The 12258-nt window shown below is 39.1% G+C and overlaps 1 protein-coding gene across 3 annotated transcripts in view; it reads left to right on the forward strand.

Moving 5' to 3' along the window:
* The window catches only part of CFAP54 (cilia and flagella associated protein 54), a 291595-nt gene that overhangs the window by 205550 nt on the left and 73787 nt on the right, over positions 1-12258 (forward strand). For all 3 annotated transcript variants that reach the window (XM_045463273.1, XM_045463270.1, XM_045463272.1), the window contains 7 exons: positions 1481-1628; positions 2430-2587; positions 2755-2931; positions 3032-3158; positions 7056-7211; positions 8526-8631; positions 9553-9646. In XM_045463273.1, coding sequence (XP_045319229.1) covers positions 1481-1628; positions 2430-2587; positions 2755-2931; positions 3032-3158; positions 7056-7211; positions 8526-8631; positions 9553-9646 — 966 coding nt within the window. The remainder of the gene's footprint in view (positions 1-1480; positions 1629-2429; positions 2588-2754; positions 2932-3031; positions 3159-7055; positions 7212-8525; positions 8632-9552; positions 9647-12258) is intronic.

A 12258-nucleotide genomic window follows, 5' to 3' on the forward strand; every position in this document is an offset into this window, starting at 1 on the left:
GGACAGTCCCCCACAGCCACCAGCAGTGCTGAGGTCTAGAAATCCTGTTTTAGATGAAGGTGACTTGGCTGTCTAATAGTAACAGGAAATGTAGGCACTGAGAGATGAAGGTATGGGGATAGGCATTTTTTCCTGTATTGCTAAACTAAATACTAGACTCCTCAAGTTCTTGGTGTGCCCCTTCCAGTCACCATCCTGCCTTGAAGGCTCTGTTCACTTCTTACTCTGTTCCCAGGACAGGCTCCCCCTCCTCTTCTGTGCCTCCCACTTGGCTATCCACATTCCAGCACCTCCTCAGTCTTGCTGGCCACTCCTTGATATTAGGTGTTGCTGATTGATTGGAGCTGTCAGAGATGCATAGCAGGAAATTCCTAGAACAAATGGACATTGTTCTAGACGGTTTTAAAGTTCCCAAGTGTCTAAAATGGATTCCTCCTGGGGCGCCTGGGTGGCGCAGTCGGTTAAGCGTCCGACCTCAGCTCAGGTCACGATCTCGCGGTCGTGAGTTCGAGCCCCGCGTCAGGCTCTGGGCTGATGGCTCAGAGCCTGGAGCCTGTTTCCGATTCTGTGTCTCCCTCTCTCTCTGCCCCTCCCCCGTTCATGCTCTGTCTCTCTCTGTCCCAAAAATAAATAAACGTTGAAAAAAAAATTAAAAAAAAAATTAAATAAAATGGATTCCTCCTATTAGAAAAAGCTCCCCTTGTCCTTCCCTCTCAGTAGCTCTGGACATTAGCCACCTCCTTGTAAAAGGCGAAAGATTTATATGATCTGAAGAGAAACCAGAGTATTGGCCACCCCCTTGTAAAGTGCAGTAACGAAGATGGTAAATCAATTATGATACACATTTGGAATGTGAGTGGCATATAATAGTGTGGCACAATGGATTAAGACAGGGAGCTCTAAATTCAGGATGCAAGTTTGAATCCCACCTCTGCCAACTACTTAAGCAGATAGTTAACCTTTCTAGGTCTCAGTTCTCCCATCTGTAAGACAGAAAAAATAATAAACCCTCTTTAGCTTTTCGGGAGGATTAAATAAGATAATGTGTGTAAGGCATTTGACACAGTACCTGGAATATAATAAGTACTCAATATATTATTTATTATTCCTCAGCCATTAAAATGATGTTCACAAAATTTTTGAAGACCTAGATACTGCTGATAATATCATTTGCAATGAAAAATTCAGAGTGCAAAACTATTTTCTATAATGGGTATAGAAAGAAAGAGAAAAGCTGAAAAGCAGTATTCCAAATGTTAATAGAGCATGGCGGGATTATGAATCATTTTATTTGTTTTGTGTGTGTGTGTGTGTGTGTGTGTATTTTTTCCATTTTATAGAATATGCAAGACAAATTTTCCAAAATTAAAAAGTTAGTATTAAATGATATCAGATGCTTCTCTTAACTTTCATTTAGCATTCAGGCAAAAACTTTGAAATTACTAGATGGCAAGATAACAATCATTTTAATATTGTTTAGGCCACTGAAAATAAAGATGATGGTGAGTTTCTAGATCCTACTTCCCTAAATTCTCGAGAACATTTCAACATCCATCTGTGGTTGAGATGCCGCCTAGCATTGGTGACTGCCTTTGTTGCACAGATTCACGGCGTTGGAATTGTGACAGGTACAAATATCCTGTTTTCTTAATACAAGTTTTCTTAAACATTAATTTTACTTAGGTCATGGAGGTTTTATTGGGATACATTCGATTATAGCATTCACATTTTCCAACTTTATAGCTTGATCTGTTTCCAGAATAAGAGAATTCATGTTATAAAAATAGTCATTTCCGTAACACTGAAAATGGCCTCTGTGTTTCTGATGTATGCAAAACAGGCAAGGAGATTTCAAAATACCAACATGCAAGTCTTCTTGTCATTCAGGGAGGCAGCGTAGTGTAGGGGGCTCGAGCACAGATTCCGTCGCTGGGTACCTGACTTAGGTTCAAATATTCGGTCCACCACTTCCTCCTTGGTCAACTCTCTTAATCCCCCTATGCCTCAGTTTCTTCCTCTGGTAAAAATGGAAATTATTGTACCTACTTCATAGGGTTATTGTCAGTCTTAAATGGGTTAAATTTATAAAGTTTTAGATCATAGCCTGGTGCATATACATGTCAGTTTTTACAGTGATTAAGAATTATCTGTTTGTAAATCTATCTATCCAGCCATCTCTATCCATCTCTCACATTAAATATTTTTCACGTAGCATTATTACTTTTGTAGCATTGGAATACCCTAAAGTACTTTCCCCCAAATTGCAGCACATTTTTTTTAATGTTTCATGTAGAGTCTGTTTTCTGTCTTTATATCTTCCTATTCTTCTCTATTATACAATATTCCTGTGATGAATATTGGGGGTCTTATGCGTATGTGCTTTCTTACTTTCTCAGTGCATTTTAAATAACTGCATTTATTCACTTTAGAAAACAATATGACAGATTACGTCAGCCTCATCAACGAAGGGTGCATGGAAGCAAAAAGTGCAGGCGACAGGGAGCTACAAGCTGAATTCTTGATGCAAGCTGTAATCATTGGCCTACAAGAAAAGCATTTAAAGGCAGACATCGTAACAAACCTTGAGGTAGGAAGGAGACCTCATTCACATTGATATTCACCTACTGATTCTGATTAGAACAAAAGGAGAGAATTTTAAATCCCATTAGATGCTGAATGCCTAACAGTTTGGCCAGCTCTTGTTTCAGTGGATTGGAAATAGGACTATCAAAAGCAATAATTTTATTTTAATAGGCTGTAATACATTTGCTTGAAGAAAGTGAATTTATTTCCCCTCGATCTCATTTAACCCTGGTGAGAAGCATGCTTTTGCTGGATGACTTAACAAAAGCTGAGAAATTCAAGGAAACTCCTTCAAAAACAGAAAAATTATGTTTGTTGACTCAGGCTCACAACATTCTTATTGAACAGGTGGGTGCACTTTTGTGTCCTCAAGACTTAGACACTGACTTTTCCATCGTCTTATTCAAAACCACATTAGCTAGTCACTAATACAGTGTTCCTTTCACAGATGCTAACTTTCGGAGAAACGATTGAATTTCCTTTATCAAACACTGACTCTGCAAGTCCATCGCAGCCTTTGAAAAATATCTATCTTCCCCATGTCATGTTATTGGCCAAAACAAAAATGAGGATTGGTAAGAATGCTTTATCATATATTATACTCAAGTCACTGATGAGAAATTGTCATTTTCAGGCAGGCTATCCTAGGAGTACATTCAAATGGGGCAATATTTATGAATACTCGGGCTCCATTTATTTTAATGAATAGTTTTTGATTATTTACTGTGTGCCAGATTCCGGGTGAGGTCCTGGAAAATTACTGGAGGTTAAACAGGTACAGTCACTGATCTTCATGTGGGAGGTAGAAATAAGCAAGTAAACAAACCATATGGAGAAGTGCATATTATAAATATTGTCTAAAATCTTTTAATGTTTATAAAATATCCCCCTTATAAAATTTAATAGAGATAAATATTGTATAAAATAAAATATATATTTGACAAGTACCAGGCAGAAAATGAGTAAGGGTACAGAAAGCTTATGTACGATAATGCATTACATATAGGTATGTAATTATAAATTGTGATCCATTTTATGAAAGATGTGGATGAGTTCTGCTGATAAAGAACAATGAAGGGAGGGGTGCCTGTTTAAGTAGAGTCACTGGTGAAGAGCTCTGTGTGGAAGTGGTATTTAACCCTAAACCTTAAATTGCAAGTGACTAGTTATGCATGATGGAGACAGAGAGAGCCGTGTTGTAGGTTCTGAGGTCAGGACAAGCTTGACCTGTTCTGGAAGTGCAGGAGACCAGGATAGCCTCATCAGAGTGGGCTAGGGGCAGCCTCATGGGAGGAAGTGAGCTGAAGAATCGATTGCAGGTTAGACTGGAGCCAGCTCTGACTGGACCTGATGGGAGCTGGTGGACCAGGAAGCAAGAGGGGTACAGCCCTCTGGAGCCAAAGTGGAGCTGACCAGTGCTGTCCTTCTCTGGAGCTTACAGATTGTGTCAAGCTTTCTCTAGGACACCGTCTCTGGCCTTTGACCCAAGGCTGACTGCCTCGAGCTCCCAGGCTTTTTGTCCAGCTCAGAGGGCAGGAAATCTTATAGCAGCTCTCTGTGTTCTAACCTATATTAATCATGCCTTTTTCTTTTCTGTATTTCTGATACTTTGACATCTGGGGTTCTGCTGACTAGGGAAGGACTTCCTGGGGCTAGCCAATGCCTAGAGATTACCAAACCACTATCCTGTGAGCATGCCCTTTAAATGGAGACTATTCCAGAGCCCATTCTCTGAACCTTTATTGGGCTCCCTTGTAGTCCTTTGCTGGGCTCTGACACTCTGAACCATTGTTTTCCTGCCCTAATCACCCCTGGGAGAGGTATCATCAGACTACTAGCTCAGCCCGCTGGAATTATTTTAGACTAGCTAATCCGAAACCTGCTTTGCCTGTTTACCCCAACCTACCCATCCCTTCCTACCACATCTAAAATAAAGATTCTTGTCCACATTTTCCCCTCACTGCCTCTACTTCCTGACCAACTTTTGGGCTTTCCTGTCTGGCCCGGTGTGATGTGGTGTGCCCCAGCTTCTTGGGAACTGTCGTAAACTATGTTTTCAGTGGCAGTTGTCTCCTGGCCTGTACAGTAATGAAACACACCTGAACAGTAAAGAAACCTACATTTTAAAACATACCCCTCACTTCCTGGTACCCATTTGCCTCCTGTACCAGTAGCCGCTCAGCTAAGGAGAGGCGGATGGTTGGACTACAGTGTGAAGGGAGGACAAGAGAGCTGTGTGTGTTCAAACCATCATCTGTCCAGGATCTTCTCCCTTCTACCCCTCATGATTATTACTCATTATTATTTTATGTGATTCCTCCTCATCATCATCAGAGATGAATTTTACTACTTTGGGTAAATTGTATCACCTCTATATTGTTGAGTCTCCTTATTTATGAGATTAGGCTGGCCTAACTGACCTCTAGACTTCCTTCCAGCAATCTGACCCCATAAGAGCTATTTTTGTATATTTTTAGTTCACAGTTTGTTATATTATCAGTTTATTCAATTTCTACAAGAGCTTAAAGTACAGATTGTGTTAAATTGTGCAGATTGTGTGAAATCAAATGTATTCTCTGCTTTCCTGACTTCCTAATCCTGAAGATGTGTCACCACTCTGTGACAATAGTGCCACTGTTTTTTAGACTCACTTGAGGCAGAACAGCTTGCTTTCTGTTATATTATATTAAATACAGACCTAAAAAACAAAACCAAAAGCAGCTTTTCTGTCAAAACAACATCAGTTTCACAACTTCTTTTTCACAGAGTTGATGTTTATTGGAAAAAGGAGCACTTCAATATTATGAAGCATAAAATCATCTGATTTGATGCTTTCTCGACAGTTTTCCTTTATAGGGAGAGTATAGATTGCATCGCAAGAATAGAGCCATTTAAACAATTGTTTTTCCTTTGTGAAAGCCTCTGATGGAAAAAGGCATTCTGAGACTTTCATAAAACCAAAAATAAGCATCATGGTTATTTGAGATTATTTTTCCCACTAATGACTGAACCTCGAGCTTCTTTATGAGATTAAAAAATAGATTATTGATTGCTTATGTAATAGCAGTGAAGAAAGATGCAAGAATGATGCTGGGGAGTGGGGATACAAGAGGCAGCCAGTGATCATCTCTGCCCTCAGACAGCCTGTCATCCTCTTAGGGGGAGAGAGAGAGAGAACTGTCAGTAATTTCTGTAACAAATCCCTTTATTGTTTCAATAGAAATCCAGAAGACAATGCAAGTGCTTTTATTATATATTAATACTTTATTATATATAACATAGATTTTATATATAGTACATATATGTCAGTGCCCAAATTACTTGAAGATAATTGATAATGTTGTCGTATATGAATAAACAGCTCTAATATAATTTGAAACAATAAATGAGACATGTAAAAGGCAGATGTGTTGAAAAATGAGGTTGCCTTGGACAAAATGCTACTAGCATACCCTTACCTGGGATCTACTCACGATTGGTAATTGTTGGGATTGAAGAACATGGACTCTGGAGAAAGATTTCTGGTCTTACTCCGGTCTGGTCTTACTCTTGTCATGATTTAGAGTGTGGGCCCTGGAGTCAGACTGCCTGGGTTCTAATCACGGCCCTGCTTTTTACAAGTCACATGACTTTGGGCAAATAAAATAAAATAAAATAAAATAATCACTGTGCCGCTGCTTTGTCCTCTGTGAAGTGTACTAATGACATCCATTCAGAGTTGGGAGGATTACACGAGATAATGCTTAAGTCCTTGGGATGGCACCTGGATTGTAGGAATCGCTTAATAAGCCTGAGCTCTTCTTTTTCTCTTTTCTCATTTTTGCCCAGTGCCTCTCATTTTATCCAGCATTCAGAAAATATTTGCTACGTGTCTGTCTGTCTGTCTGTCTGTGAGGGCACACAGATTACGTCTAATGCCTCTTCAACAATACAACAGTCCTTCATTATCTTAAATGATGACCGGACCACACAAGAAGTACAGCACGTGGCCCTTATCCAAATGGCTTTGGCATCTAGTTGCAGTGATAAAATATGCATAGCAAGCCACCACTAATAGAGCTGAATAGAAACAAAATTACTGCCTATTAATGTATGCAAATTCTTACTGGGAAAAATATAAAGCTTCATAAGACTTACAGACGTTTTCCTACTAACAACCTCATGTTAGGAACACAGTTGTTCTGTAGAGCATCATGAAATGTGGAGCTGAAAGAGACCTGAGAGATTATATCCTTCATTTTAAAAATAAGAAAATGTTGAAATTTATCAAAGATAAAGTTTCTAAGTGCTACTGTTCAAGTTCATTGAAATATTTGAATACTGAGTCTAAAAAATATTTCTTAGATGCTAGAAAGTAAAGACTACTAGAGTTCTTAAGCAAACTTATTGTGAGAGAAATCTGGTAACATGGAGGCTTGTTACAAACGCCGTGTGTTTCATTCTTTCTTCGCCATCCGACTTGTTCCCTTTAGGACATACAGTGGCCAAACAAGTCTATTATACCAGTAAAAAGAAGGATCCCTCGAAGTGGTTACCTGCCCTTCATCTTTTTGAAATGGCACGGAAGCTCTGTAAGGTAGCAGCAGCAGAAGAACATGAGGTAGAGGCAGAAATTCTTTTTCAGAAAGGTAAGATGTACTTGGGGTCAGAACTGTGATAAAGTTTATGGGATTTTTTTTTCCTATTAACAATGTGCTTCTTGAAAATCTGGTCACTGACTGTAAAAAAAATACATATTTTATAAAGGGCTTAGTGATGACACAAAAGTGGTACCTTTGGCAAACTTATATCAAGAAAGGGGAAAAAGAGTACTACTACTTAGTCTCTTTTATAATTACAATTGACCCTCCTTAGACAAAGTTTTATGTTTGACTCAAAAATGTCAGCATCAGCCATTTAGCTATAAATAATGTTTCTTAAAGAATGCTTGGAAGGCATTTTTTATACGTGATTTCATTCCTTAGCTAAGCATTTTAGTTAATTTCTATAAAAGATACATACCCACTTAAATAGCTGTAGCACACCTGTAATTATAAGTTAGGTACGATATATTTGCATAATTACTGTGGCTACTTTGGGCATGACAAGAGTGATGATGATGGTTGCTATCATTTGTTGATCGTCGACTAGATGCAAGGCCCTATAGTAGTCAGTGTGTAACCTCTCATATTGCCGATTCTTACAACAGTTCTACAGGGTATGCATGGCTAATCCTACTTGACAGATAGGGAAAATGAGGTACAGTCTGGTTAAGAAACCTTCTCTAAGTCAGCAGCTACTAAATGATAGTGCCCAGGCGTGAACCTAACCCTGGGAGGCTCTGTGCCCTGTCCACACACTAAATGAAAACTGAATTCTTTTTATAGCGATTATATGATTTTCCTTCCTTGCCCTTTGGCTACAAAAGTGCCATTCCACTGAACGTTGTGGCTAACCATGGGGTCGAGAGCGGTGTGAACACTGAAGTATTTGCATCATTTGTGATGGTTTTCAAGTGTTTGCTGACTTTTTAGGATTTAGCAGAGATGTTTTCTATGAGATCTGCAATACTAGACAGAGATCCGCAATACTGTATCTGTAATACAAGAGGAAGAGGACATGGATGTAGACAAAGGGAATGGGCCCCACAGGAGGAAAGGGAGGTACAAAGTAAGGAAATATAAAAATAAGATGGTAAGAACATTTGTGTCTGGAAAGCCAAAGGAGGCTTTGACTCAGTGTTGCTAACTAAAGGCAGGATGAACCCGGAGACTCCTGGGGAAAGAAGTAAAAGATCTTGCACTATTGGCTGACCTTACAGCAAAAACAACAGACAGATGGGCAGGAAGGACAGCACATCCAGTTTTCTGAAGTCCCAGCATGAAATATTTATTCTAAAGTTCTAAATGATAGAAAAAGGAAAAACCATTTGTGTACATATTTTTTTTTTTTTATTCTTTCAGGCAAAATAGAACGTCAAATATTGATGGAAGAGAAATCTCCAAGTTCACAACTTGAGAGTTTATTTGAAGCTATACAACTAAGCTTGAGAAATGATCAAAACTCAGGGTAAAAAAAATCTTCCCATTATTATAACATATTTTGGCTTAAGTCCCATGCTCTGGTAGTACATTGAACATTCAAGGCTGGGATGACTGGGAGACCATCTTCTTATGGCAGGACTAGTTCACTGGGGTCCATTGTCCACCAGATTTACTGACTTCCTTTCCAAGGTTGTTGCCCTTTGCTCTGACCCAAAGCCTCATTTACAGCAATGGTTGGTGATGGCAGTTATCATGGTGGCATACTGGACTGTGTATTGCTTCTAGTCTTTACTCACATCGATCTCCTATCTGTCCCAGGATTCCAGCAGCTTCCATGGATGTGAAATTGTATCTAGAAGGGATTTATGTGGATATTCACTCTGGTCAACAGGGCCAGGGATGGCCAACTTAATTCTATATAAAAATCATCTTAAGATTGAGAATAAGCTGCCATTATTACAACCGTACTGATTTAAATAGCCCCAACTGACAGGTTTGATAGTGAATACACAGACCTCACCCATATCATACAACTGCTTTCTGCATTACTCCATGTCTCTTTCCATTTTCATTAGTATAGGAGGGTAGAAAAAGCAGTCTGATTTTCAAGGTAGGTTCCTTCAGTCCTGATTTTCACTTCTTTAGTGACTTGTGTGCTGGAATATTCTAGAATGGTATGGATGCTGGGCTTCAGAGCAGTCATGCCATGGAGTGTTGCCAGCACAGGACAAGGTAGAATTCTCAACTCTTCAAGAGCTTCCAATTTCAGTAGGGAGGAAGGTGCTGCTGTCTCTGCCAATGGTGCTGTGAAAAGAAGGTGTGTATTTGGGACAGATACTGGTTTTGTCTATTTTTACCTTTCATCAGCTCAGAAATTGTGGAAAATGATGCAAAATGATTATGAGTGGTGAAACTATTTAATAAGTACAGTGTTCTATCATTTTAGGTTGATAAGAGACTCCTACTTAGAAATGGCCTTATTATTTTTACATATGAGGAAGCCAAAAAACAATCTTTCAACACCACCATTAACACTTAAGGTAATAAACTATTTTATTAGAAATCTTAAGTTAATTGCCTTTGTTAACTCTGCTATTGAAATAATGAGACTGAGTTTTATGTATGATTTGGAGAAATTCATTTATTACTTTATAGTCACACTCATGTTTAGATACTTCTCTGGATGTTTTTTGTTTTGTTTTGTTTTGTTTTGTTTTTAATATGAAATTTATTGTCAAATTGGTTTCCATACAACACCCAGTGCTCCTCCCAACAGGTTCCCTCCTCAGTGCCCATCACCCACCTCCTCTCCCTCTCACTCCCATCAACCCTCAGTTTATTCTCAGTTTTTAAGAGTCTCTTATGGTTTGGCTCTCTCACTCTCTAACTTTTTTTTTCCTCCCCTCCCCCATGGTCTTCTGTTAATTTTCTCAGGATCCACATAAGAGTGAAAACATATAGTATCTGTCTTTCTCTGTATGACTTATTTTACTTAGCATGACACTCTCCAGTTCCATCCACGTTGCTACAGAAGGCCATATTTCATCCTTTCTCATTGCCAAGTAGTATTCCATTGTGTGTATAAACCACAATTTCTTTATCCATTCATCAGTTGATGGACATTTAGGCTCTTTCCATAATTTGGCTGTTGTTGAAAGTGCTGCTATAAACATTGGGGTACAAGTGCCCCCATGCATCAGCACTCGTGTATCCCTTGGGTAAATTCCTAGCAGTGCTATTGCTGGGTCATAGGGTAGATCTATTTTTAACTTTTTTGAGGAACCTCCACACTGTTTTCCAGAGTGGCTGCACCAGTTTGCATTCCCACCAACAGTGCAAGAGGGTTTCAGTTTCTCCACATCCTTGCCAGCATCTATAGTCTCCTGATTTGTTCATTTTAGCCACTCTGACTGGCGTGAGGTGGTATCTCAGTGTGGTTTTGATTTGTATTTCCCTGATGAGGAGTGATGTTGAGCATCTTTTCATGTGCCTGTTGTATATAAGGCTCTGGAAATAAGAGTTCCTGTGGACAGTTTTGCCTGTTAAAATGTAATACATGAAATGTAGGTGTATGTAAATACTCTAAGGTATTAGTATTAATCAGGAAATTGTAGGAAATGGTATATTGGTTAAGCAGATGGACAAGTAAGATGTTCATTACTGATACGGCCTGCTAACAGATCACTTTTTGATAGAGTCATTCGTTTATTCATCACATACCTATTGAACATTCACTCTGACCCAGACAGTATTCTGGAAGGTTATTAAGCAGTGATTAAGACAAACTTAGTCCTTGTTCTCGTGGAACTAGTTTTCAGTAGAGGGAGAGAGACAATAAACCAGTAAAGGAAAAAAGTAAGAGGAAGGAAGGTTGGGTGGAGGGGGCGGGGGGGAAGAAAGGGAGAGAAAGAAGAGAAGGAAGGGGGGTTGGTTTAGGTAGTAAAATTGGAGATTAGGAAAGAACTTGGGTTGGTGGGATTGTGAATGATGCAGTGGCAAGAGGTGGGATTTACTGGATGAGAAGGGGACCATGCAAATAGTTGCAGGGGCATGCACTTCTAGAGCGGTGCTTCCAAACCAAGGGGCAGAAGCATCTCTGGGGATCCTGTGAAAATGCAGAGTCTGATTCAGTAAGTCAAGGATGGGGTCTGAGATTTGGCATTTCTGCTGGTCTGTGGGCCACATTTGAATTCCAGGGATCTAGACTGAGGGAGATCCTGTGGGCAGGATGTGGGTGCTTTGGAGATACATGAGGCCAGTAACTTTTAATTTTTAATTAATTTATTATTATTATGATTATTATTATTTTGTTTTAGAGAGAGAGACTGTGTGAGCAGGGGAGAGGAGCAGAGGGAGAGAGAGAGAGAGAGTGAGGGAGGGAGGGAGAAAGGAAGAATCTTAAGTAGGCTCCATGCTCAGCATTGTTCTTACACTATAGTTATTTAATGTTATTATGTATTCTTCATTTAGTGCCTATTAGTATTCTTTCCAGAATTTAAATAGGTAAATTGCCCAAACTTACAGAGCCAGTAAGCCACAAGGGCTACCCCAAAGCCTAAGTGGCTTCATTACAGCTAATGACTAGGGTTCTCGTATTTTGGGAGAGGGCTGTATTGCTTAGATTATCCATAGGCGGCTTCTCCAGGTATCATCTACCTCCAGCCAATCTTAGCACTTGATCTAGGCTAGGCCACATTTACACGTTGTGTTTCCTGCTCTCGCATCAGCACTATTCACTGACTTTCTTTTTCCTTGGGAGTCCTGTAGCCAGAAGTAAAACAAAGATATCTTTGTTATTGTTTGTTTTATTCTGCAGTCTTGTTGAAGATCAAGGAATTGGCCAAAATATGAGCATCAAAAAATTAGAACCAAGCAGTCTAATTGAACAGTTTTATCCATATTAGTTAAATATTAAGAATTAACTATTAATACTTATTTTAGCTATCTTTAAAAATGTAAAACAGGCAGATATTACATTGCCATTGGAGTTTCTTTCTGTTAATTTTTGTAGCATTGACTTTCTTATTTAAAAAATTGAACACACACACACGTTAAAAAAATATCTTCATTCATTGCTATTTTTGCTATTCTATGGAACTTTATGATTACATCATCCTTTAATAGTTCCCTAGTTAGAAAAGTGATAGCAAAT

The sequence above is a fragment of the Leopardus geoffroyi genome, chromosome B4 (assembly GCF_018350155.1).
Source record: "Leopardus geoffroyi isolate Oge1 chromosome B4, O.geoffroyi_Oge1_pat1.0, whole genome shotgun sequence".
Classification (NCBI taxonomy): Eukaryota; Metazoa; Chordata; class Mammalia; order Carnivora; family Felidae; genus Leopardus; species Leopardus geoffroyi.